At 42.0% G+C, this 27,277-nt stretch overlaps 1 protein-coding gene across 4 annotated transcripts in view; it reads right to left on the reverse strand.

Moving 5' to 3' along the window:
* Positions 1-27,277, reverse strand: part of SMAD1 (SMAD family member 1) — a 47,827-nt gene that overhangs the window by 13,786 nt on the left and 6,764 nt on the right. For 3 of the 4 annotated variants that reach the window (XM_027692735.1, XM_027692732.1, XM_027692731.1), the window contains exon 2: positions 11,648-12,271. In XM_027692735.1, coding sequence (XP_027548536.1) covers positions 11,648-12,047 — 400 coding nt within the window. In that variant the 5' untranslated portion in view covers positions 12,048-12,271. Of the gene's footprint in view, positions 1-11,647; positions 12,272-15,173; positions 15,276-27,277 lie in introns of those variants that run through there. The other variant, XM_027692734.1, reaches the window with a different exon arrangement.

Below are 27,277 nucleotides of genomic sequence, written 5' to 3' on the forward strand. Positions count from 1 at the left end.
CCTACTGAACTTAAGGCTGGCCATCAGTCAGAAGCAGGTTTCAAAGACTTAATCTGATGTCTCCATTTCTAAGAACAATTTCACTGAGATTCCAACAGCTCTCAAATATTTGAGACAGATGTCACCTCTAAGTAGATTTGTTTAGATGTTAAAATTTTAACCAACTCCACTTTACAAGGAATAGATGAAGTTCTTAATGATGGTGTTTTCTGAAACAAGACACATCTTCTGTCATTCTGTGGAAGTTTCCAATTGTAAAACACCCCAGGACAAGCTGCCTCTCCCTCAGCTGTGCAGACTGTTTCTTGCCTCCAACACAACTATTCTCACATGCCACTGGAAAAGGCTGTTAAAAAAAAAGTTACCCAACATTTAGGTGGACATCACAAATCCCCTGATTCACAACATGTCAAAGCCAAGATCTCTGAACATTAGGGTCTCTCAGAATTACGCTTTTTCTGTTAAACCTAGCAGTCTTTTTGCAGCTAGGTCAAGCACTATTTAATCATCATAGTCAACATTTGCTGGGCTAATAAATTAGCCAGTGAAAAAAAGCAACAATGAGATCATGCGTTAAAATGTATTTTCCCTTTCCTGTCTTTATGATTCCTCCTTACTTTTCCAAGCATTAAAAACACAGCTTTCCTAGCTCTTCCTTTCCTACAGATGAAGGTCAAACCATTAACTTTTCTGAAGTTAATTTGTACAGAAAGTACATCACCTACCTTTCCCATCCTCTACCTCATATTAAACAATGACACACATGACATCAGAGGAAGCCACATGATTTACAGCATTTTAAAATAGCAGGAGAACAGGATATTTTCTGTATGTTTTCTGTAATTAAATTAATGCAGTGCCAGATTTTCCCAAGGTATATATACATGTTTTCTCCTGTTGGGCAGAACCACTGGAGAAGTTTAGAAGGACTTGAAATAAAAACAAGTCTCCTCTTCCCAAGTCTCCTCCTTACCAACCTATGCTTTTTGTCCAACTACTTCAACCTCCAATGATTAAATGCCAACTTCTTCAAAATATACACAGAAGAGAGGGAAGAGGGGGAAAGAATACAACTGGTATTGACACAGCACAAATAGTCTCAAAAATATCATCGCAGGATTTACTTTGAGTGCTGCCCCTAATTCACATCATCCCTGCACACACACAACTTTTAAACAAGGAGGAAAAAGCCCTGAAAGGCCACATCAGGTGGGACAGAGACTACAGTGCTCTGATTAGTAAGGCTGTCACTCACTGCCATACCCTGATCTCTCTGCAGCTCACAGGCTCTTTTGCAGGGAAGCTGCTCCTACTGGAGTCACAAAGGAGTTAATTTGAGCGCTGTTCACTCAGGAGTGAAGACATGAGCAGGGGCTGGGCCCTTCCCCAGTATGGAAGGCAGCCAGGAGTTCAAACCATAAAGGGGGATGCACACCCTTCTCGCTCCCCTCGCCCCTGTGCAAGGCACTGAGCTTCTGGTCAGGTTGCAGACCTCAGCCATATGGAATAACAAATTACTGAGGCTCAGTACAGCAAGGGAGGAGGCTGATCTCTGCAGCAGCTGCCAGCTCCAGGAAGAGGTATAATTGAAGGGGAGAAAGCATGAGAGAGTTACTCGGTGCTAAGCCAGCACACCTGTTGCTATGAAATAATGAAGCAGTGCACATCTTTGCTGTGCAGATCTCTGCAGGATGTGGCTCTAACCATTTGCAGACACAAGGTCTCCCTTCCTCTTTACCCTCTTCTGCGGAAGGGAACACAGATATAATAAAAAGAAATTAATTTTTTTTAATTATCATCAGTAGGGATGCATACATTTAAAGGAAACATATTACTGAATACACTGTTGTCTTAAAAAGATACTGCAACAGATTTGCTAACTCAATCTCATTAAAATTAATGGAGTAGAACCACAAGTCATCCGACAGCTTGATTTCTGTAATTCTTCAAACACCGGATTAAAAGGTTTTATGCGCTACACTGTGGCTAAATTTTGCTCCCAAGCTTCTCTGTCAATGTGGACTTGGATTTGAGAGTTAATACATGACTACAAGCAGTACTATTACTAGTAACAAAGAGGAAGATAAACCACGTGGAAGCCAGGATGGGTATGTTTGTGGAACTGTAGCTGAGATCCCGTGTCTGTCAAGACAGCCTGGGAATTGGGTAGCTTGTTTTTGTCATGCAAATATTACCAAGTATGTCTGCACTAAACAAGCAGAGCTGTATTAAAGAAATTAGAGCTAGAGGGCAATTTCATCCACAGGGCTACTTCATCTAAGAGCCAAAAATGCCAAAAATATAGAAGACAGACCTAAGACAACCTGGCTGTTCAGATAAGTGTTCCAGCTAACCACACCAAGGAAGAAATGCTTTTATGAAAATGTAATGGTGGCCTTTGAAGAAAGCTACTGATCTCTACTCTTTTTATCTCGAGCATGTCACCCTGCTCTTCTTCAGAAAACTAACAGGTGTGCTGTCCTAAAAGTAAAGATTTCCTTGGTTTTCTTTTTTTGTTGTTCTATTTTCACATTCCAGAGATAATGATTTTAGCAAACAGAGAAAGTCTCCAATTTATGAATACAACTTCTTTTTTTTAAAGTTTCTCTATGAAAAAACCCCAAACCAATCCAAAGGACCTGGTGTACTTTCAGAGTAGCATATTTTCTATCCATATGGGTTTTGATTATTTTACATAAGCCCAGGTGACAGCTAGCTTCCCTCAAGGGCTCATTTTTTCCACCCCCTTTGCATGTTATGTGAAGATCTCTCTTTCCACGTATAGAAATTGAAAGACCAAATAATAAAATACGAGGGGCCCCATATAAGAAAGCAGACCTCGATCATCTTTCCTTGCCAAAGTAGATTCTACTTCTGTAAAAATTTTACTTATAAAATTAAAAAAAAAAAAAGAAAAATATAAGCTATTGCTGCTGCACTTTTTGCTCTTAAAATCATGATGACTTGGTTGACATATATTCTGTAAAAGGGTTTGTCCCACAACAGGGCCCTCAGTGCTAATGAAGACCTGACAGCACTACCATTAGACAATGCACTTAGATTTCCAAGCATCATATAGCTGCATTTTCATAGGAATTTATGCAAAGCCATGTATGATTTGCTAGAAAACTAAAACTGTGAATTGGGAAGGAGGGAAATCCTTACACAGCAGCTCACACTATCTGGAAATGGGTATAAAAACATGGTCAGAGGAGGAACTTGTGGTGTGTACTCCATGCTCTAGAGAGAAAATCCTGCAAAGACACAGTTGTAAGAAAAAATGAAGAATTAGGAGAAGGAAAAAAAACCCCAAACCAAACAACAAAAGCCAGCAGCTGTGTTAAACTAACAAATTTCAACCCTCCTGAAGACTCCTAGCTTCATTTCCTGCCTTTGAGGTCACAGCAGCTGAAGCTGGCTGTGGCATCCTGATGAGCTCTCCAGTCCCACGGTGGGAACAGAGCAGGTACCAGCATATGCTCAGCTGAAAGTGCTTAGTTTTGCTTGCTGTCTGCAGCACTAGAGAGTCACTGAAGCATGCTGACTGCAAGGGCTTGCCAAGATCTTGCTTGTCAACAGTAAAACACCATGCAGAAAAAAAAGTTTTTATGTCATTACGTTTTCTCGTGTTGCCTAAAACAAAACCTGGCAAAACTGGTTATTCTTTGACCAGATGACAAGTTCTCATATACAAAGACTACACTTAGGATAGAGTTTATTCTTGGTTAAAAATAATAAATTAGTAAGAATTGTGTCAAAAGCAATCTCTGAGGATCAAACTACTTTATGCTGTTCCAATAACACCTTGGCTGTGGTATCGCAGCTTTGCTTTGTTGTTTTCTCAAAAGGAGAAATTCCAGTCTTTCAGACTTTTGCTCCAAACCTCTGTTATAGTAATTGCATGTGAAAAGGCTCAATAATAGCTATTCAGCAACCTGTGTTTGGGTGACAGGTGGACAAACATGCCAAACTTTCTATTCCAGGAGAAAGCCGAGAGCTGTCTTGTTTTCTCAACTCTTAATTTTATTTTGCAGTTTCAGGAGACCCCACAGCCTGATCTGTCCTTTTACATAGTTACAACTGAAGACTGTATTTAAAAAAAAAGGCAAAACAGTTGTTACTTTACTGACATTACTTTTACATCAGACATCTGGTCTAAATGCATTTGGCAAGCAATATTAGTACATTTCCTGCATTACAATATTCAGCTAACATTAGATTTTATTTGCGGATGCTCTGATAAGGTAACGTTTTGATTAAACTGACATTTGTCAAGGTCAATTTCAGAATTTAGTACTAATTGTATGCACATTAGTGAAGGAGTCCCTGTAAGCAGATTTGGTGGAGAAGCAGTCCTGATACAGGAGAAAGTCACAGTGATAGTGTATATTAACTCAGACATTTACACAGACCAGAGTTCAAATTACCTGTACGAAAGCCACAGTCACCATCCTACTGAGGAGGTTAAAACTTGGGAGTCTGGTCTTTCAAGTCAGAAGAAACATCTGTATCTGGTTAATTTCAAAGAAAGAAAACACACACAAAAAAGGGACAAGACCATATCTTTCTTGACAAGTTTTATCCCTTTATTGTTGCTTATTTTTCTAACATGGTGAGGTTAGACAAGGAAACCCTGCTGTTGGACCATTCTCTCCTTTCACCTCCCTATTTCAATTCCTCTCCCCCAGGTCAGCTCGGGTGGGGAATTTTAGAACTGAATTCTGCAAAGCCAAAATGAAGGAAGTTTTATACTGCTTGCCAAGCAAACTGACAGTTGCTTTTGCTATTTCGGGAAACCATCCTATAATTGTGCCCACCTGTTGTAGCAATGCTATTTTTAAAGTCACACCCAAGAGCAGCGTTACACGTTACGGCCCTACAGCAAAACCTCTCAGCAATCACACTCTGCTCCCTCACCCCCGGCCCACAGAGGTGCAAAAATTCTGCTACAGGAATCACACAGGAACAAGGATTTTTCTAACTTGGTTCTACATATTAACCCTGAAGGGATGCACCAGTTTTGCCCTCCCTTACACCCCTGGAGCAGCTTCCCTTTCATCTGTCCCTCTCCCCTTTTCTTCAGGATGCCTGGCACTGCCAACATTATCCTCCAACAGGCCTGGTGCCGTGGGAGCCATGCCAGCAGCTGCTCCTGCGCCATCACAGCTCTTCCACCTGACTGGAAACAGCACGGAGGCTCTCACGCTGTCTCCTCCCTTTGCCCAGGTGCTGGGAGGTGGGAGTCACTGAGCAAGCCCAGGACCCCAAAATGCCCAGCCAGCCAAGCTCATGGTCCCAAAGGGATTTGGCACTCACTCCCAAACTTGCTCAGGACAGACTCGCAGCACCTGAAAACTGGCAGTCCCAGGAGCGGTGTTTGAACCCTGCCACTTGCCGAAAGCAGCATCAGTGATCCAACAGGTCACTTCAGATCTGAAGTGCAGTGGGAGTACACCGTGGTGGGTTTTTAAAGATCCTCTTCTGAATTTCCCCCATCTAGACACCGTTTGGGAATATTATTTTTATGTGTCATGATCCTAGGGGGATGAGATGGGGATGACTAAATGACCCGTTTCATTTTTCAGTAAAGTACACCTAGAGAGTGAGTGCTCACAATCATGACCAGACCAACACACACAATCACCTATGTGATTTCAAATGGTATTAGAAAGCTCCATTAAGCATGCCTTACTGCTCTTTCACTGAGGACCAGAGCTGCAGTGCTGTACAGGGGAATATTCAAGGACCACATGAGTTTAAATCTGCCTCATCCAGGATTTCCACCATTTCAAGTTTCTTTCTGCACCCCTGGTGCCTGCAGTAGGTGTGCTGCCTTACAGAGAAACACTTAAGAGCAAAGAGCAGAGGAGATCAAAGACAAATATGAAAATAATCAGGTTAAAGTCATAGGCAGGGAGTCCACACCAAGAGCAAAAACAGCATAACACACCTACCACTCTCCTCAGAGCCTGGGGACCTGGCCTGTTCTTGTGGCAAAAAGCAGCTGTACACATGGGTAAAATGTTTCTGGCCAAAAAACAAGCTTGCTGAAGCAGACACACACTTTGAATTCATGGTTATAATGGAGAGGAACATCACAATCTTTAGGCAGAATTGAGAATTCAACTGTTATTTGTCTTCATAACGAAAAAGCAACCACTGCTTGCCCCCGGTTTGGGAGGAACAATGGCACCATCACCTTCATAGAGCCCCTCAAGCAGTAGAGCAGTCTGCAGCCAGCTCTCTGAAGAAAGAAGCTTAACAGAGGAAAGTTATCCAGTCTTTTCTATCTAGACCTTATTGCAAAAGAAAAAAAATGGACCATTGTAGTTACTTTCTGCCTCCAAGCGGCTGCACTAATGGGCTGGTCCACCCAGCCAGAATATGTCAGATCATCTGCTTCTGGACTGACCAGTTTTAGTACCCCCAGCACTTCACGCTTCAAGCACAGTGGGGCATCTGTAAGCACCTCCACAAATGAGTATCGAAAAGTTAACCACTGCAATTCCCAAGGCAGGTTTAAGCTCATCCAGATCAATGAAGAACAAGTTTCTCCCAAGCCTGACCCCTGAGAAGGTATCAGCAGCCTCTGGACACTCTCAGGAGACAACATGTGGGGTGGGGGTAACCATTTAGAAAAACGCTCTGCACCTTCAACCATTTCCACACATTAAACATAAAAGAGAAGTTAATTCCTCTTTTGCATCCTTTGTAACATATTACAAATTCAAAAACTAGCAGGCTGATGGGCAAGGACACTTAGTAGAGGCAAACACAATTCTGCATCACATGGAACAGAGGGGAGCTGGTGTTCACTGTTTAAGAAAATTAAATATTCGGTTTCTCCATTTTCCTTCCTTCCTTTTAGCTAAGGCAAAAGAACTGAACCTCCTCTCCTACAGCCACATCAGAGGTGTGATTTATTATTATTATTTTTAATAGCAGTGTCAGTTTAAGCACCTTTTCATCCTCCCTGTTCCCTATGCCATTCCTTTTGTTTTGCAGTTAGAACAAACAGAATCCAGGCTTAAAAATAGAAATTTCCCCCCCCTGGATTCTGAATGACATCTTTCATCTGATTGCACAGACATAACTGAGGACAGAGGCAAGAACAGAGGCTGTGTCTCCACAGAAACCTAAGGATAAAAGAAGGGAAGGAAGTGTCTTAGGAAGGACTTCCAAATGTCAGTTCACAGATTCTCCTGCAAAACCTGAGAGGTCATTCATGGCCTTTTCAGGGAGATGAGAAACATCGTGTCTGGTTTTTCCTCATAGCCTCTATGTATACTGTACACCTAATTATTTCTCAAGTCTTGATCATAATTAAGGATAGTCCCAACAGGTATCCCTAAATCCAAAACTAAAACTGAGGAGAAAAGGCAGACTCAGCCAAGCAAGCACACCAGTTCAGCTAAGCATGCCAGTTTTTAAAAGGCATCAAATTCAGACCTTGCCCTCCTTAATTAAAAGCTCTGCTTTGCCTTGCCAAGGGAGAAATCTGACAAGCCATTAACTACCCTGCTCCAGAAATAATTCTGCACACAAGGGGCGTAGGGAACAGCAGTGAGCTACTGTAACACATGAGGAGATATTTCTTCCTGGCACTCAAGGACAAGGTTGCATTCCTAATCCCAGCAAAAAGAGTCTCTACTTTCTCCTCGCATTTCCCTCCACCTCCACTCCTTCCCAGATGTCCTCCTCAGGGCTGTGTTGGTACAGATGTTCCCACAGGCAGGAGGCAAGCCCCTGTGCTGCTCTGATCAGCCTGAAAGATAACACAGCAGGGGAGGGAAAAAGTGACTGTGATCCAGTTCAGCACAAGGCCATGCAAACAGCTGTGCTGGCACAACACAGCGAGCAGGAGCGCTCCACAAATCCCACCACAGAGCGAGTCTCCATCTCCTGAGGGGCAGCTCGCTGATTCCAGGCTGAACAAGTGTCACAGTGTCACAGGAAGGCCACCCTTCCTCACCTCCACCTTGTGCCCCCAAGATGCTGTGCCCCCATCTGACTCCACAGAGAGTGAGCTGAGGGCACTGAGCTTGCCAAGTTAGCCATGCCAAAGAGTAGTTTTCTGTCTGTTTAGTTTTCCTGATCAACTCTCTGCAGGATCAGACAGGCACCCGTGCCTGTGCAGAGCCTCCTGGACAAGTTAGCCATGAGTATGGTCCCATCATGTCACACTCGTGTGCCTGCCAGGTGCCATGTTCTCTGTGTGCGGGGACAGTGGTACAGCCAATGCTCAGGGACACTGGGAGATTCCCTGTTTGAGACTGCTGATAGTTTTCTCCCTTCTCTCACTGTTTACAACCAGCTCCTATCTAGCCTGGCCAACAGAAAAATCTCATTTGGATTCAAGTGTAGCTTTGTAGCTAGCAGACACACCACAGCGTGCCAATTGTCATGTTTTCCAAGCTTATCTTCTCAAGCTAAACAGTGAGGATGCAATAAGGAATCAAGGCAGAAAATCCAGGCATGCCTCTGGCACTGTGAAAACTGAGATGCATCCACAGTACGGATTTCCCAACAAAGACCATTACCTGACTTTATGTAGTTGAGGATTTACCACTAATCCGCCGCTCAAAACTCACACAACACAGAAACAAATCACATGACAATCAGCAGAAGAGTGAAAGTATAGATGCCATCCTATGTATGGATCATACATATCAGCTCACGAGTAACAGGTTCTGCACAGAACAGTTAAATACAGACCATGCTGTCAATTACAGACACAATTTCACAATGTACCTCGCACACAAGACACGTATCACACACAATCTGAGCTTCCGATTTCGCTTTGTGAAGAGAAAGTACATTTCTAACTCTTCTGCGATGCTGGCCTTGGAAACACAAACCTTGGTACCTGCTGGAGTCCACAGACTGTTGTAAATGGTGACTCATGCATGAATTCCCACCACCCACTAATCTCAAAGCACAAGCACTTACGCAGCAATAATGGTGTTTTAATGTCCTGGCAAAACCGGGAAAAAACGGTTAGCAGAATCTGGGAGTGACTGTCAGGAAACAAAGATAAAGACCGTGCTTGGAGAACAGCAAGAACAAGGAAGTGACAGGAAAAAAGAAGTCAGAAGTTATGAAGCATAGCTCTCCAAGCCAAATGGGAGTTCAGCTACCACCTGTTTCCAAAAGCCATGTTTTCCCACTCATCTCCATGTGATATCCCTCATAAAAATGGCAGATCTGTGGCTGACTAAATACAAAACCCTCCTACATTACATACCCAGCCAGAGACCTCAGTAAAACCATAGTGGGCTTCACCCCCACTGTGGCACTTTGGCAAGGTGTTACAGGTTCAAGATGTAACTTCAGCACATATACGACACTGCACCTCCAGAGCCCGGTGTAACGGGGCACCCAGGTACAAGGAAACACTCCTGGTCAGCAGATGTCTCCAGAATATTTTAAGTGGTTAGAGAAGCACTTTGAGCTTGTGAAGGACTGAATATTTCTGTCAGCTCTGTCAAACTGACTATAGCTCTAATGCTTGAAAGAAAACTGCCCAGTTCCCTATTAGGCAATTGACCAAGAATAGCTGGTTTTTCCTGAAGGGTACTCTCTGGACAAAAAGGGAAGCATTTTGTTTCTACTGTCTCCAACTTGATTAAGCCACTGTTTCAGATTTTTTTTCCCAGTTACATGAGCAAAGAGATTTTTATCTCATCCAAATATAACTGAAGAGCAATCCAGAATTCGGGTTTACAGTTCGTAACCTTTTGCTCACTTTCCCAAATACAAAACTCATAAGATGACTTAACACCCAAACCCCAGCTTTCCAACCCCTTAAACTACTTGGTAGCACTCAGCTAAAATGTATATTTTAGTTAGACACCTTTTGAAAGTTTTATTTTTCTCTTGCATAACTCATTGAAGTGGACACATTAATGTCAACATAATCTGAAGCTGCACTAGGGGAGGTTTAGGTTGGATATTAGGAGGAATTTCTTCCCTAAAGGGTTGTTAAGCATTGGAATGGGCTGCCCAGGGAGGTGGTGGAGTCACTACCTGTGGGGGTGTTTAAGAAAAGACTGGATGTGGCACTTAGTGGCCTATTTCACATAGTAGGGGATCAGTCATAGGTTGGACTCAGTGATCTCAGAGGTCTTTTCCAATCTAATAAATTCTGTGATTTTGTGATTCTTTGAAGTGACAGGATGTTTAAAAATACTTGTTTTTAAATATGGTATAAATGGTCCAAATGAGAATGTTCTCAAACTCAGTAATTGTTTTCAATATTAAACCAAAATTAGTTAGAACATGTAATTTAGCATTACAGTAAGAGCCCAATTGTTGCTCAGTCTGACAGAAGTAGATGTCTTTCAGGAATCCTAATTTTCAGTGTTTTGGAATACTGAATGCAAGCAACTAATGCAGACATATGCAGACAGCAGTAAAAGGACATGACTATTTTACTATTCCACTTCTACTTAAAATCAAATTGTTAAGAATTTTCCTCAATTTCAAATTTTTAAGGGAACTGTTTTTCCAGTACTGAGTACCTTTGTTCAAGCTTTTGCTGCATAAATACATACATTATGGGTATTACCCCCGCCATTCACATGATTTCCAAGTTAATACTAACACACCAAAGGGAAATATTTAACATCAAGATGTGCACTGTGCATTGTAGATCCAAGACAAATGCCATTTCCATTCACAGAAAAACAATTTTGCAATAACCTTATTTCCACCACAGTTCTGTGTGTCCTGGCCACTCTACACAAAGCTTCACAGTTTATGAAATGACTAACAGCGATGGGCTTCCCACTTTTAAACCAGCAAAGTCCACCCATGCCTGCAGTGCATTTCTACAACTCTCCCTCTACACCCTCACAAACAGCGGGAGACCCGGAGACTAGTGGCGATACATCCAGGCACAGCTCATCTCAGCCTGATAATAAACTTGCACTAAGTAAAATTAAGCACAGAGTTATCAAAAAGAGGTTTGGCCTTTGAGGAGGAGGCAGAGAGAATGGATTGCACCTTAAAAAAAAAGAAGTGAGGCAGAGGGTAGCAGGTAAGCAAACTGCACTTGCAGAACAGCTGACAGTAAAATTTCACATAAAATTAAACGGGGCTATCAAAGCTTTAAACTGAAGGGGTTATATTCTGCTGTCTAAATTCAAAATCTTTCCAAAAGGCAACAATTGTGGGAGATTCTAAATACAGTATTATTTTTGGGGGGATGAAGAAACAAAAGTGATAAAATGAAATAATAATTTGGAAATACTACTAGTACTGCTGCTGCTATAATGGCAGAAAGGTTTTCGTGCGCAGACTGAAATTAATCCTTTTTGGTTACCTTGCAATGTTTCATATAAATTCATTGATCTGCACAGTTCAGTAAACAACAAATTAATGGAGGGATAGTGGGCATCCAGATGATACCAGGCATATACTAAGACTATACCTCTGTATAGTGATAAAACATTTACACAAGTGAGGCATTCACCACGTGAAAAGGAGAACTGTTCATTAATGCTTCCATCCAGATAAAGTGCAGAGGAAGAATCTGACATGTGCAAACAGCCACTCTTGCTTATTCAAGCTGATGAGTCACATGATTAATTGCCACACTTCGCATTGTTCAGATAAGGTGTAAAGGCACAAACAAGGAAGAACCTACCAGGACTCTCTACCCGCTTGTAGTGGTAGGGATTGATGCAAACCTCCTTCTGTTTTGAGCCGAAGGGAAACTCACAGCATTCCAGTGGTTTCAGTTCGTGGTGGCTCTGCAGGTCCGGCCAGCGCCACACTCTGCAATAAATGACGTGCGGGAGCCCCTTCCGGTGCGAAACCTGGAGCCTGCCGTCCAAGGAACGAGGAATTGTCACACAGTTGCTGGGCTGACCAGGACAGCTTAACGCTTTTTCCAGCTCCTCCATAGCACCTTTTTTCTTCTTCAGTTTTTTCACTAAGGCATCAACAGCTTTCTCTGCCCATTTTTCTTCTTCATCCCCTTGCTTCCATCCCAGTAGCCTCTTCACTGCTGGGCTGGTGAAGGAGAATAAACTTGTCACGTTCATGGTGACCCCACTGTGTTGATACCACAGAACCAAGCAGGAGAGACTGTCCTGTTCTTCCCCCACCACCAGGGTACAGCAGACTGTGTCAGTAGTCAAAAGCAGCCTGTATCAAATAATTCCGGTCCTTTCTCCTTTTCAATCCTCCAGTCCCAGGAAGGCAGTGCTGACATTCCCCCTCGATGGACGTGACCTTCTCATTCTTCTAAATTCTTCTGGTCGACAACCTGCAAGAGAACATCAGAGGGAGAGAAAAAAAGGATTTTACCTTTTAAGTTATACAGCAGTTAAAAACATCCCCCAACCCACAAGAGTGGTGTGACCAAAAACCAACCAACATCAAAACAACCAGCAACAAAGTGTTGACAACCTCCAGAACTGGACTTGAGGCACATCTGATGAAGACTTAAGCAGCAGGGTCTGCTGTTGGACCCTGTATATCCCTCTCTCCAAAACAGCCCTGAATAAATGATGTGATGACCCTGGAAAATAATGACGCATTATAAACAAAACCAAAAGGGGTTGAGGGGGAGGTTTAGTAAGAGGAGAGGGTAAGGGGTGAAGGTACAGGGCGAGACAAGTCCCCATCAGCTCAGCTCCCTCATCCAGTTTGCTCTGTGGCCTCAGTGATTTTTGTGTCACATAGCAAAGGGGACAGCAAGTGTGTTTGCCAGCTCCAAACAATACTTCTGCTTGGCGCCCAAGCAGGGCATCAGCTAGTACCGTGAGAAGCTCCATAGAAAAAGCCAGAACACAAGAAGACACGACTGTATTCCCACACTCACTCCATAAAAGGGCAAGAATCCTATATGAAAAATGTAGTCCACATTAAATCTAGCCTAAAACAGTCCCTCGATTTCATTTTTCCCTGTTAAGTGGGAAGGGTTGTCCCTTCTGCCTGTCAGCTGTTGCAACCTTAACCAGCGAAATGTCCCAAGGAATCAGTGCAAGATCACTAGTGCTTTTTTTATTATTTATTTTAGAGAGCAGATGGAAGCAATATGCCCCAAGAGCAATGTGCTACCCAGCTCTCTCCAAACTGCGAGTCATGCAGTTCAAAAATCACTGCACTAGACTTGAGCATAGCAGGATCCAAAACAAAAACAGTTCCGTTTCACCTCTGACTTACTTTGGGGAACAAAGAAAAAAAAAAGAAAGAATGAAACTAGAAACATCCTTGCCCTCATCTCACATGAGAAAAAAAACTTTATGTCCCCACCCCACCAAACAGCCCTCACAGCTCACAAGTAGACTGTGAGGGAATGCTATCATGAGCTTCACCAATTACATCCTGACCCTTCCTGTTGCAATGTCTGCCTGATGTTCTCAAGGACACGCGAAGGAGTGGGAAGGACGAGAAGTCCTGATAACAGGATTTTAGACAGCACAGTGGTCCTTGAGCTGGGAGATGTGGAATGGGACTGAAGCGATGGTGAAGAGGGGGAGGAATTCCACACAGGAAGAAGTCCCTGCTGTGAGCAGCAAGTTTTGTACTTGCCCACGCTGGAAGCAGGCAAAAGGCTCTGCCAGGACAAGTAGAAGAGACCCAGCAGTGGCAGGGAGGGGAAAATGAGACAAAGAGCACTACAGCACTCATTTTCAAATAGACAGACAAGACAGGAAACATATCCTGGACTGGATACCCACAGGTTGCAGAGGAAGGGGGAAGGGGAAAAGGATATGAATGTTTTCGTTGCCATCAGAATGACATAAAAAACCCCAACCAAGCAGCAACCTATACACACAGAGAATAGGTGTCAGCACACCCACCTCAGACAGGATTTCATAGTTATACTAAGAAATTATTGCAGAACTTAAAATTGCAAATGCTATGGCACACTTACTCTCTTGACTGTCATGCATTGTAATGGTTTCGTAGTATACCACTATATTTGAAGCACTTTAAGCTGAAAACCATCTACTTGGTTCAAATTAATTTGTCATTAAAACAGTTATCTAATTGCAGAGATTCAGTTTTATTGGGCTCAATGCATAAACTACATTTATGTGAATAATGATTATGGACTGAGACACAGGTCACGTCTACCTGCACTTCATACTGGTACTTCCCATTTTTTATGCTAAGAATTGTACTTGAAATAATAATGTCAATGCAATGGAAGATTTGCATGAGCCTGCAGCAAATTTAAGAATTTGTTTTGTTACCTGAGCATGAGCCATACTGTTAAATAAGCTGAAACTCCATTACTGTCATTGACTGTACTCCAGGTATACTTTATCCTTACATGCACTGTAAAGTACTCTATTAAAGTGCTGTGCTAATCTAAGAACTGAATTACCAGAACCTCAGTGAATGTGCTTTAAATATGTTTGTAAGTAACTGAGTTATTCTCAACTCGTATATAGTCTGTATCTTAATCAATATTCTAAATATAATTTTTCACTATTTTTCAAACAAAAGATACAAGTTCCACACACAAAAGCTACAAGTTCCTGTAGTATATCACCAAGTAAAGCTTTCTATTTCACCTCCATCCAAATGAAAATCTTAAAAAAAGATTCAAAAGGCTTGAGTTAAAGCTCTAATAAAGAAGAAAGTACGAAGTTTAAATTTCGACCCAAACTTATTTCAACCCAAACTTATTTCAACATTGATAATGCTTGCAGACATGGTTCTACCTAGGCCTGACCCATTTTCACCAAGCTACCTGCTGTGAAAAAGGAAAAGTCCCATCTATTAAGACTGTATGTTTATATCAGTGCCTGAAAATACAACCCTAACATGAGCTCTGCAAAGACTACGACAACATTTAGATGCAGCCCCAAGAAGTCAGACCAAAGGAACAGAATTTCCGAAGTCTTTGGGTCAAATCCTGCAACACACACACGTCCCACTCCCACGATCACGCGCTCCAAAACACACTCCACCATCACCATCAAAGGTATTATCTCAACAGCTGGCACCTCTGTGGCAACAACTGCTGGGAGCACGAGGAGCAGCACTAGCTCGCAGGGCATGCTTGGAAGCAACACAGCTCAGCAGGACCCAGCTGGCCACCAGCCTCCAGCCCAGCGACTCCTGCTGAAGTCCTGCCTGCCCCAACAAAGCCTGAGCACGCTCCAAGCCCTGAACAACCCACGAGATAAGGAAAGGGGGAGAAAACTCACAAGCTCTGCTGTACACTAGTCACACTAAGCTCCAATACCGGTAGTAAGCTAAAAAAGAAGAAGAAAAAAAAAATAGAGAAAGCAATGTATGTGGAGATTTTCGTTTCCAAGAAGCAGAGAGCCCGTCCGCAGGGCTGAGCCCTTGCCAGTACATTCCGTTTCCCTTTCTGCCACACTTGGTTTCTGCACTGCATCATTTCCTGTATTACTTCTGCACAAAGTGGTCTTATCAGCTGGAAGTGCAAAATAAAGATTAAACCACGAGTCAGCAGATGACACAGTCTGCGTCCTTCTTCCCCAAATACACGTGCACTTTCTGGGAAAGTGGGAGTTAGTATTTCCAATAGCTGAGTGACCACCAGCCCTTGAAGTGTATGTTTATTCACAAGGTAGGGACAAAACAGAAACTTAAGCCAAATGACAGGACGAAAAGGCAGCCTGGAATCAGTTTAGAGGAAATTGAGTTGTTACCCACTTATCAGTCACACTTTACACATCAAAACCCATGCACTTTTTATTATGTGTTCTGTCTGCTGATGGATGAGTTGGAATCAACAAATTTCTTTTAAATCCCAATGCTGCTTTATTTGTCTTCCTTCACTGCTGTGCAGTGTTTAAAGATTTGTGTAATCTTTGGACTAACATACAAACCTGCACAAAGCTTACGAGAAGCCTATAAAAAAATAAGTGAACATTTTATATATATATACACATGTTTAACCTGATTTATATTTAAACAAACACATTTAGGCAAAATGCTTAAGACTGAAGTTCTATTTTTCTAGCCCTCAAAACTCGGTCATCAACATTAAGCAGACAGTAAAATATTCAATGAGACTGTTTTCGAATTCCCACAGGAGATCCCATAGGAAACTGTCCCACTTTGCATAAATGACTGTTTTTAGTGGGTGGAGAAAAGGTTAGGACAATTAGATGATCCTCTCCCAGAGGGGTGGAGGGGGAGCAAAACAACTTTTAGCCCAAGTTTCAGGCAAACAAGTGGCTCTAACTCTTGTACTAATTTCATTATTTGTATTACAGGCTCAGTGATGCAGGCAAAAAGGATCCTATTAAATATTTTTAATATATGCTTAATACAGTTAGACATAAAAAGGGGCAGGAACCACAGTGAAGAGAATCTACATAATTGTTAATAGAGAAAACCATCTAGTCTATGACTACATTTTAAAAATTCAATTTATCTTATTTTAGTCAACATACCTCTTCCCAGTGTCCATTACTTAGTAACAATATAAAGAAATAAAAAGCAGAGATATTTTAATCTGCTTCTTTAAAAATATTTAGTAATTTACCTGCTCTGAAAGACACATATTTTCAGCAACTCATGTATTCAGTACAATATTTAGAACTTTAGGGAAACAAAAAAAAGAAAAAAAGAACAGATTTTGGCAGAGAAGCCAGGGAGCTATCACTTTATTCCTGCAAGAACTATTTCCATGTATTACTAAAAAGCATTCAGTCTAAGCAGTTGTAATGCTAGAATGTGTAACAACATATTGTGCATTAACTTCCTCTAGCTCCCTATTCTTGGAGCAAGCAGCAAAAAGTTTCGATTTCTTTCTTCAAGTAATGTGACTTGTAAAACAAGAAGTCCAAAGTCTTCTGCTGAATTACCCTGTTTTTAATCAACAAGTTCTTTCTTTGCACCTCCTTATGGCAGGAGATCAGATCTTGCTCAGCTTGGAAAAATGCACTGAAACCTGGTAGAAACCTCAGTGACATTACAATACACATGTAAAAAGAAAACAAGTTTAATTTCAGAGCCTGTAGAGCTCATTAGAGAGTTTATATAGAACCTGAATTGGCTTTCCTTGTAGTTCTGAAAAGCACAAGCAGAAAAAGAAAAAAAAAACTTAACTCTTTTATGTGCCTTCTTGGCATGGTAGAAAGAATTCCAGAAAAAATATGCAGTCCTGTGTTAATTTCTGATATATAACATATTATTTGAGGAAAGAGGAGCACACTGGGTGTTGAAAATACTTCATTATACCTAACAGAGTAGGCAGCTTTTTTCCTGACACTGCATTAGACTCCCTTACTTAGGCCCAGCAAGAGCAGGGAGGATACCTCCCGCCTGTTCTGCCAAGTAACCTGTGCCTTGGATCCCGAGAGACAGCCCAAAACACCCGGTCTGTCCAGCCTCCTCTTGGGCCACTACTCATGCTACTTGGCTGAGGGACTAACCTTCCAAGAAAACCTCCTATATATCATTGTACAGCCCACAGAGAAAATCCTGTCAGATACCTACACGCACCCTTTAGTTCAGGGGGTGGCGGGAGGGCAAGAGTGTCACACAAAGAGCAGGGACTGCAGTGACTGCAGCAGCAGCCCCAACAGTTTCTCCTAAGAAATAATGTGTTCTCAATGGGGCTGTGACATTTGCTTTAAGAAGAAGGACTTGAACAAGTTCTGACTTATTGGGTAAGTCAAATAAAATCCGAGTTCCAAGTGTGAAACAAAAAGCAGATGCACCGCTCGCTCAAAATGAAACTGCAGGGGCAATGTAGAGTTTACCAATGGAGGGGAGGAGGGCAACAGTGACCCAAAAAACCAAAACCCCTACTGCTTTTTCAGTCCAGAGCATGAAGGAATAACCTCATACCATCAGTATCTGCCAGCTCCTTCCCAATCCTCACCACAGTTCAAACCAAGAACACAGTGTTCGGCCAGTTTTGACACTGAACCGCAGAGTTTCTTCCGCTCGCCTCCCCACTCAGCTCCGGGCAGACAAGGCCCTGATCCCTGCCCTTGAAGTCTCAATTATCACCATTACAAGAGTAAAACAATTGCAAATTCTTGTAGGTTTTCTGGACTTGAAGTTATCAGATCTGAAAGACTTTACGGTAACTTCACCGTTGCTTCTCCAGAAAAAATACCCATTTTCCATACACATTAGAAACCAAATCCTGTGTTACAACACAATTAAAATGGCATAAAAACTTTCTGAGGAAATACATAATTGTGAAAAGCACACAGCAAAGGTGCTTTCCCAGTTTTGACACACATGCATCAACAATTAAATTTGCCCTTTTCCTGGTTAAGAACATTTCTTCCCAATGCCTTTGCAACTGTTTTGACATATTGAAAACCATACTCCTGAGAACAAATTTGAACACCACATCTTGCATGAGTTTTATCTACATCTTCATTAAAATACAGCTCCACCTTGTTTACAAGAAACACCAACAAGCCTCTTAAGTGATCACCAGATCCTAAATCCTGCCTTTTTCACCAGGGATGAGAAACAGTAAATTTCTCTGGCACTACTGAATTTCACTCACTCCTGCATTCAGATGGACCTGAGATTCCACAAAATCACAAACCACCAGCTCTTCCTTTAAAAAAAGCCTGCTGGTCTCCTCATCATCCTTATTTGACTTGCCAAGACTACACAAAAAAACTAAAACCAAGTTTGCCAAGATACTGGAAGCTGGATAAGCCTGGTGCACACCAGGGCTAGTAGAAGAAGGACAGATCAAAACATACACCCAGGTGTGCACAAATCCCTTCTGGTGTCGGGAAGCAGTTGGACTGAATCGGATGCGCTTTCAAAGATTATCTCTAAAACCGCAACTTAGTATTTTAACTGAAGTCAGGAAGGAACTGTAACTTGATGATTCAGTCAAAACTCTGGCACAGATGGGATTGCAAAACTATGAACTTCACTAAAATAATCTATAAGATGAATATAATGCTGTGAACCACAAAACTTACCAGAATAGTTTTCACGATGTGTTTTTTTCCCTAAATGCTATGGAGGATGAGATTCTTAATTTTTCACTCTCTCCAAGCTGAAGGCCTCTTAAAGAAATCCTCAAATTATGACAAAACATTCAAAAGAAAAACATATCCAAACAAACAAGTAGTCAAGAGACAGAATGAATTACGAGCCATCACAGTGGGTATTTCATTGTGCATCTTTGGGGCAGGTTTCTCAATTTCACTTTTGCTCTATCCACATGTTGTCCCACCAGGAACTAGGAGCACTCAGGAGCACAGGAGCAGCCAAGGAGCTCAGTCAGCATCATTAGATGATACAGAACAAGTCCTGAAAAATGCAGAAGAACCTATAAGACCAGTCCGGAGCACTGGCTATAGCTTTGGGAACATGGGATATCCACAAGGATGACAGGACTAGTCCAGCTATTAAAATTAAGTTGGAAGACCTTTTATAAAAGGTCAAAAAGCTGGGGAAAACAGATTTTTTTTTCCCCCCCTTTCATCATAAAACTCCTATGGAACTCCCTTTTTCCACAAAGACCATTCCCTTTCCTGACTTTTTGAACTGTCTTTAGAAAACAGGTGTTGTTTACAACAATAACAAACACACATCTGTGTGGGTGTGTTAATACACACAAAGGCAGGATAACTGAAACCTCTTCCTATATTTAGATCTGTCTGGTCAGCTCTAATTGCATAATTTAATCAAAACCCTCTCCAACGGAAACACATCCATATTCATCACAGGCATCAAAGGAAACATCTTTACAAACTATATCCTTTTACAAACCAACACATGGTCCCACGCCACTTGTCCAATTGTTGAATTCCTCCTTTGGGAAGGGCACGGAATTTTATTTCTTTTTATCAGCTGAAAAAAGCATTTCCCTCCAATTCATCAGCACAGGGCGGGAGGAACTTCCTTCACAGGTGAGATGGGGAAAATTTACTGACATGTCACTTTCAGGGATTTTTTTTTTTTAAGTAGTTAAAACGTACATCTGCAGCACAAAGGAAAACCTTTAAAACAAAAATAAGAAAAAAGCCCATCACCACTCAGGCATCAAAATTTTTGAGTAAAAGCTCATAAAATGCAAGATGTGTTTTGTCTTCGGAGAATGGCACAGTCTAGCACAGACTGCATGAATTTAGAAAGGAGTTTGTCAGCCCCAGCCAGAGCAGTGCTACAACAGGGTATTTTTTGAGGGAACCTCATCCAATGCACTCCAGTTATGCTAAGCTAAGGCAAGTCACTGCACCTCCAAATGATTCATTTTACCAATACAGTTACATCAGCTGCATTAAACCACTTCTAAAGACTGTGACCCAGACCTCATTTATCAGAGATTAAGTAAAGATGTTAAATTACAGCTCAAGAGCCCCAGCTTTAAAGTGAAATCTTCCACGAAAGCAAGAGATGACAAAAAGTGAGAAGAAAAATTACTTGTTTATTAATGAAAGAACTTCTGGGTTGAGCCTCAGCAAAGCAGAACAAACTGATGAAAATTAAACCAAAAAGGGAATGTCATTATATTAAATAAATCTTTTGACAGATTAGTCCCCCATCCATCACTTATACACCTGAAATAAGAATACCTCTTCAGTTTGCCAACGCTGAAGACATTTCAATGCATTTTATGAGATTCACGCTTTACTTTTTTTAAAGGATTCCTCTATCTTTCCTGGTCTTTGTCTTATTTGCAAAAAACTAAGGAGCTATTTTTTGCCTTTACATGACCTTTAAAACACTGAATCTTCTTCATGTCTTTAAAATGTCTTTAAAATCCTAGATTTTGGGAAGTGTCCTGCAATTCACAACTACCATTCTGGACAGAGAAAGTGTTTAAGATGACACAGCTTTCCAAGCCAAGTTTATACAACGCAGAAACAAACACCAATATTTGCCAGATTTTCACTGTCCAATGAAACATTATTTAGTTACAGCATGCCATTAGTGTCCTTCTGAAAACCGGGACTGGACTTCAGATGACACAAACCCCAGTGTGCTCCAGGTCCTCAGGACACTGAGCAGCAGCTGCAGGACCACATCACAGCTTCCTGGCAGTATCTTGGTACTTATCAAGCCATTCAAACTCATAAATGGAGGGAGACAAGATCACAGTGTTTACAGATGCCCCTTCAGCTTACACACAGGACAGTTAAACTCTTGAAAGATTGCTATTTACAGGCAAATAGAAATGTATAGGGATCCTCATGAGATCAGGTCAAGGAAACTTTGGGTTCACGTTTAAAATACAGCAGCAAACATAGATGAGATTGATCAAGGCCTCTACCAGCATGTGAGGTACAAGTCTGAGCTTGCCTACACTAAGAACTTGAATGGCCTTCAACTACACCCCAATATAATCCCAGGACAGGGTACAATTTCACCAATATTAAAACCTATACTTGTGGAGAATAAAGCTATTGATGCACAATTATGAAGGCATGGTCTCACTTTTACAAATGTTTTCATCCAATTACTATATGGGCCCAAAGGAACAACTCTTGGTTCAACTGAAGACCAGGCATTAAGGATCACTAGCTTTCCTCTGGACCAGCAGGCACACTTGGAAGAAAAGAAGTATCACATGTTACTGTGATTGGAAGCCAACAACCTTCCAGATGACAATCAGTTCACCAGTGAAGTCTAACAGCTCTGTTCTCGGAGCATTTTGATCCGAAGAAGTCTACTGACTGCAGCTGAATTTGCTTTCAGTGCAGTTCTTTCCTGCCATACCTGAGCCTGTAAAACCTTGTCTGCAGAAAGAGTATTGTCATGGAGAGCGCTGGGCTGCTGCTCAGGAATCACAGCTCCCTTTCCCTTCATGCACACCACTTCCTCACATAACAAAACTCTTGAAAGGTACTGATTAAGAGGCAAATATTAGACAAAGAAAGCCAGAGAGGTGGCCACCAGCACAAAATGTTTGCTGGCAGGATGGCACCAAGACCTTTCTGTAAAACCACCTGCTGTTACCCCAAGCAACACCACCATGCCACCAAGTCACTTGGCCCTGAGCAAGAGCCCATGACCACTGCAATGAGGGGACAGAGGGCAAAGGCACCGTGGCTGAGACTGGGGCATGTGCCAGTGCTACCACTCTCACCACAGCCAAGGAAACATGTCTCCTAACCACTGCCCACAGGGAACGGGCCAAGCACAGGCCCAGAAGTCCAGACACACTTTTCCCCTTCTGAAAGGGCAAAACAAGGGTGCACACATCCGTGAGGAGCCAGAGAGATCCAAAAAACTGTGGGATGAGGCAAAAGCAGCTGTCACAGCCCTCTGCCAGAACATCTGCAGAATCTCACGTCAAACTGTTTTCTCATATGCCAGAGATCAAGGCTTTGGAGCATTTTGTACAAAGGCTTCAATCCACAGATAGGAACTGATAGTTAATACAGCAGTTGGGAACAGCATAGCTTGAAAGGAAGTGGGAGATATCCTCCTACATTGCTTACTGGGAATACGGAAGTTTTACAACACAAGAAAAAGGCTGTAATCTATCTATCTGATCCCCTGGTTATCTCCAAGCTTTTTATGATTTTTGGAACAGGAATCAAGCCACATAAAGAATTACTCAGTACCCTTTCCTTATCTACAATTTTTTTTTTTTATTAACAGAGCCTGTGTGATTCTGCATATGGAAATAAGGCAACTTATTACTCACTGCACCCTAATTTTCCAAGAGCAGTTTGAAGTTTCAAAATTCAGGTTTGGCAAAGTTGCAGCATTGCAACCTTGCAGCTGAGACACCAATATACAGCATTTCCCAAAGAAACCATGCTCTGCAAGGTCAGCAGCAGGATAGCTAAAACAGCTATAATGCTTCCCAAATTTTCCACTGCTGCGTGCTACTCAACAGTCATAGCTGTCCTACTACAGAGGACGGAGAGAAGGACTCCAAGCTCCAAAGTCACAGAGCGACACTGCAAAGGTGAACTTCCAGGACTTGCAGCTTTCCAAGACTACTTACTTTTAGGCTAAAAGCTGGTGTACAGAAAGAACACACCAAGATTTCAGACTCCTTGCCTTTAAGTCGTTAAAGTAGATGCCTTTAATTCTGGGGATGAAACTAGTACTCCTCAGCTGCTGAGATAACAAGCCTTTAGGCTCAAACAACCTTGACTGCTGGCTGGCCTGGAAGATTGAGAGCCCTCGTGTCCCAAGTCAGGGGAAGCAAGAAGAAAAAAATCAGCCAAATCAGCTGGCACTAGAACTCCAAGTTCTCAGCCACTCCCAGCTCACAGACCACAAGGGATGCATGGGGTCTGACCATGAACAAGAGTCATAGTTGATAAACTTAGTGGGGACAAGGGCAAAGAGAACAGTCATTCAGTAAACTGTACTAAATAGCCTTGGAGTATTTATGCCAGTTATGGTGATGTTTTCTTTACAGAACAAAAAATTTCAAAGAAGCCTGTAGCCAAGCCAGAGGAAAAAAATTTTTCAAAAATTGCAGTTGGCCTCCCAGATTCTGGATAGCTCCTCAATGGAGAGGAAGGCTACAAGGGAATTCAGCGAATACCTTGCCCCAGCACTACCACTAGGGAAATACCTAAGGTTTGTACTTTAAATATGTAAATAGTCTAATTTCTTGAAGTTGAGAAATATAAAGATGCAAGAAACAAGAAAGGTTTTTAAACACGTTTACCATATGCCGTCAAAACAAATGCTTTCTAAGTTTCTTTTGAGAAAATGGATTGAAAGCCAAAAATTTGAAAGAGATTTATGCAGTGGTGCTGAACCCAGGAAAGCTGTAAGCAGTGCATTGGCTCACAGCATGTATCAGCTTCAGGTGCCCTAGTTGTCTTCACTGGCAGCGATTTCTGGTAACCCCAGTCTGCTTTTACAGAACAGTTTTTAACAGATTTAATACTTACTTTTCTCTGTTTTCTTGATAATGCTGCTAACAGTACCTGGTCTGCCAGTTGTTTCAAGTTATTTCATCCTCCAAAGAGTAAAATAAACTTTCTGCTACTAAGAAGTTAAACTTGGAGGACACTCTTTTCCTCATGAGGAAGAACATTTGTCCTGTCTCACACAGTGCACTTGATGTGCTCTACTCATACGGTTGCATTAAACTAGAAAAACATTTCTAACACGGCTTGCAGCTTATACCAGCAAAACAGCACTTGACCAGAAAAGCTTGTTTAAGTGTTGCTGCCCATCCATCCTCCCTCACCCCCCATAAAATACACTGTATCATTAATCACTGTCGTTTTGCTGCCAATATAACTACACTGGGGCTTTGTGACTGACGTAACTCTTGGCAGTCTAACCTCACCATGCTAATCACCAACGTAAGTATCTGGGAAAAAACCCTGTAAATTAGACCTTTCCTTGGCAAGAGTATTAAGGAAGTGTTCATTGGGGAGTCCTACAGCACTCTTTTATAACTGGCTACCTTGGGCCAGCAAGGTCACAGGCCCACAAGCAGATGAGCAGCCTCACAAGCTCGCTCCCACCCAAAGACAAAAGGTTTCCCTTTATTCCCGTGTGCCAGCCTCAGTATTCCAACACAATTTCCCCTCTATTTGTCAGTCAATTCCCCTTCCTAACCTGGCAAAAACATCAACCAAAAAAACGTTCTGCGGGATTAGCTCAGAGCAGGATGAGCGCTGAAGTCAGCCCGCCAGCAAACACAAAGAAATCATGGCTGGGGTTGAGAGAAACCCAGCTGTTAAGAGTTCTCTCTATCTTGTGGAGCTGCCACCCCTGAATTTTAGATGATATCCAGGTCAAAGATTAGCTCACACTCAGACAGGAGTACTTCAGCTGATCTGCAAAACCTGGTCTCATTCCTGACTGAAGCAAGGAGCTCTGACCTGGCCAGTTCTGAATAACCAAACACTCCAGCCAGCACTTCAACCCCCCCCTCTCCTGCCACTGCCTTCTGCTCTGGTAACTAGACAGCAGACTTTGGAAAAAAGAGGAGTGATTTCATATCCATCTATCCAAAAATACCACACACTGCAGAGTTTTAAGCTGAGAGCATTTTTAAAATATTTCCCAGATGAAATAAAATACGACACATTACAGAAACTGTAATTACATTATCTTAAGTTTTTAAGCTAATAAAGACAAAGACTTTTCCTTTGGCCACTACATCCAAGTGAAAGCACTTAACACTGACACTAGCTAGCATGGATAATAAAGGGCCTGTTATTAAATATGCCAGACTGTAAACCCAGCAGCGGGCAAAAATGCAAAACGGGAAACGGTAATAGTCGAGATGTTAACCTATATGTAAGCCAGGTTTTCCGAGCCATTCAGCCAGGTCAAACTTCACATTTTTCAAATCACTGTAGTTAGTCACTGCATTCACTAGGTAGTTAGCAGAACAATTAGCAGGACAAAGACATAACCATTGTCTTTTTTATCTACCTCTCTATCTCTCTCTATCTCTCTCCTCGGTGATAAAAAGGCAGAAGTGTCTGACAAGAGGAAAGACTGTGTGAAGAAAGATGAAATTCTGGTCCTGAAGGTTGGAGATTCATGATAAGACTTTAGTAGAGCCACTCAATTGGGTCTATGTCTCCCTCACCTCCCTCTTCCTTCCCTGTGCAGAGAAGCACATACTTTAAATGTGTTTGAGATTCCTGAAAGACCACACATTTGAAATTAAACCAGTGTAAACGCCTTACACATATAACAATCCCTGAAGCCATCATGTGGTCATGCCTGTGAGGTTTAGATAAATTTCAAACCTACTTTTTTTGCTTTTGTGACAAAACAACTGCGCAGTTGTCATATAACTAGAAAAATAGAGGAGTCACCCGGACACGATCCTGGGCAACCTACACGGCCATGATTGAGCAGGAGGCTGGACCAAATGACCTCCAGGGGTCCCATCCAATCTGAACCATACCGTGATTCTGTGAAGTTCTCTAAACAACCACCTGCCAATCATTTGGAAACAAGAATTTAGTTCACATCAGAAAAGCAACTGGTTCAAGAAAACTGGATAGAACTCTGCTTGCCTCAGCACAACTACAAAATCACATCAAGTGCTGCCGAGGTAGGGAATGAGCTCTATTTGCTGTGTATAGGCAGAGGCATAAGAAAACTTGCTTTTCCCCCTGATTTTGACCACTTCAAAGAATCCAGAAGCCTTCTGAGTTGCATCACTCTTCCTTCCTTCATGCCTGTACCCTTGAAGTTCAGCTTCATGTACAGCTCCGTTACACTAAAATGCAAGTCCTCATCACTGTCACCTTGCTTCACAAGCTTGGGAGCTACTGAAAGATTCTGATCTACAGAGGTTCCCATAGCGTGCTTATCACTATAGCACCAGATACCTTCAGCAACCATGACTAACCCCTGTCATGTTCACGTACTGTTCGTCTCCCAGCCTATCTGCAAAGGCCAGAAGGATTATTTTATTGTACAAGGAGTAAGGTCAACAGAAAAAAAAATTAATCAGACAACGTGTAATTATACTAGCTTAAATAAAGCCCTTCCTAGGTTAAAACAAAACCAAACCTGCCTTCCTGGTAGTATATTTCAGCCAAGAAACCATAACAGTGGTAAAAATATGTCAAATTTCACAACAGAGCATTTAGATATCAAGAGAAAGACCCTTCATCCAATAGGACTGTGTTTTATTGATAAGCCATTAGTAACTCTTCAGGACCTGTGAGCAGCATCTACACTCATAAGCAGGTGCTAGTGGCCTAACTTGAAAGTAACTTTCTTGTTTCATGTAAGACAGCTCATGGAAAACCTTGAAAAAAACCAACTGGCCAAGAGTGAGCAAGAGTGTTCTGCCAACCTTTTTGTCCTACCAAAACACTGGCAGAGTTTGTTTTGCAACATCTTGGGAGGGCTAGAAAGAAAAGGGCAAGGAGTTAGAAAACAACAAAGAACAAAAAACCCCAATCTGTACGTTTTTTGCTGTTCCTCAGCTTTATAAATTACAGGGACACCACAGAGAATTAAATCATCAACCAAAAGAGCAGGAGATGTCAGTTCTACATCACCTTCCGCCCTTTCTCTTACACACACTACCACGTTTGTCTTGAGAAAATTTTTGAGAGCCCTCTCTTCCCTGCCTCAGAAAATACAGCGAGTTACAAGCCACATACTTTGTTCCTCAATACACAGTTGAATTACTAGTAAGATACATGTAAGACAACAAGGGCACTTGATTAAGTTCTCCCACATCAACATTCAAATGCAACCTAACAGATACAAAGGTGTAATATATTGGCAGAATAAAGTCAAATATGCAGCTCATTAACAGCATCTGACTGAACAGCAGATGTTTCCTCCTCCTGTCATCCTTAGGAACACATTTCAGTGGAAGCCATGATTTGTTGCAATGTGATTCTCCGGTTACATACTTCATCTTTAACCA

Source organism: Neopelma chrysocephalum, unplaced genomic scaffold (genome assembly GCF_003984885.1).
Source record: "Neopelma chrysocephalum unplaced genomic scaffold, ASM398488v2 Primary Assembly neopelma1_88, whole genome shotgun sequence".
Taxonomy (NCBI): Eukaryota; Metazoa; Chordata; class Aves; order Passeriformes; family Pipridae; genus Neopelma; species Neopelma chrysocephalum.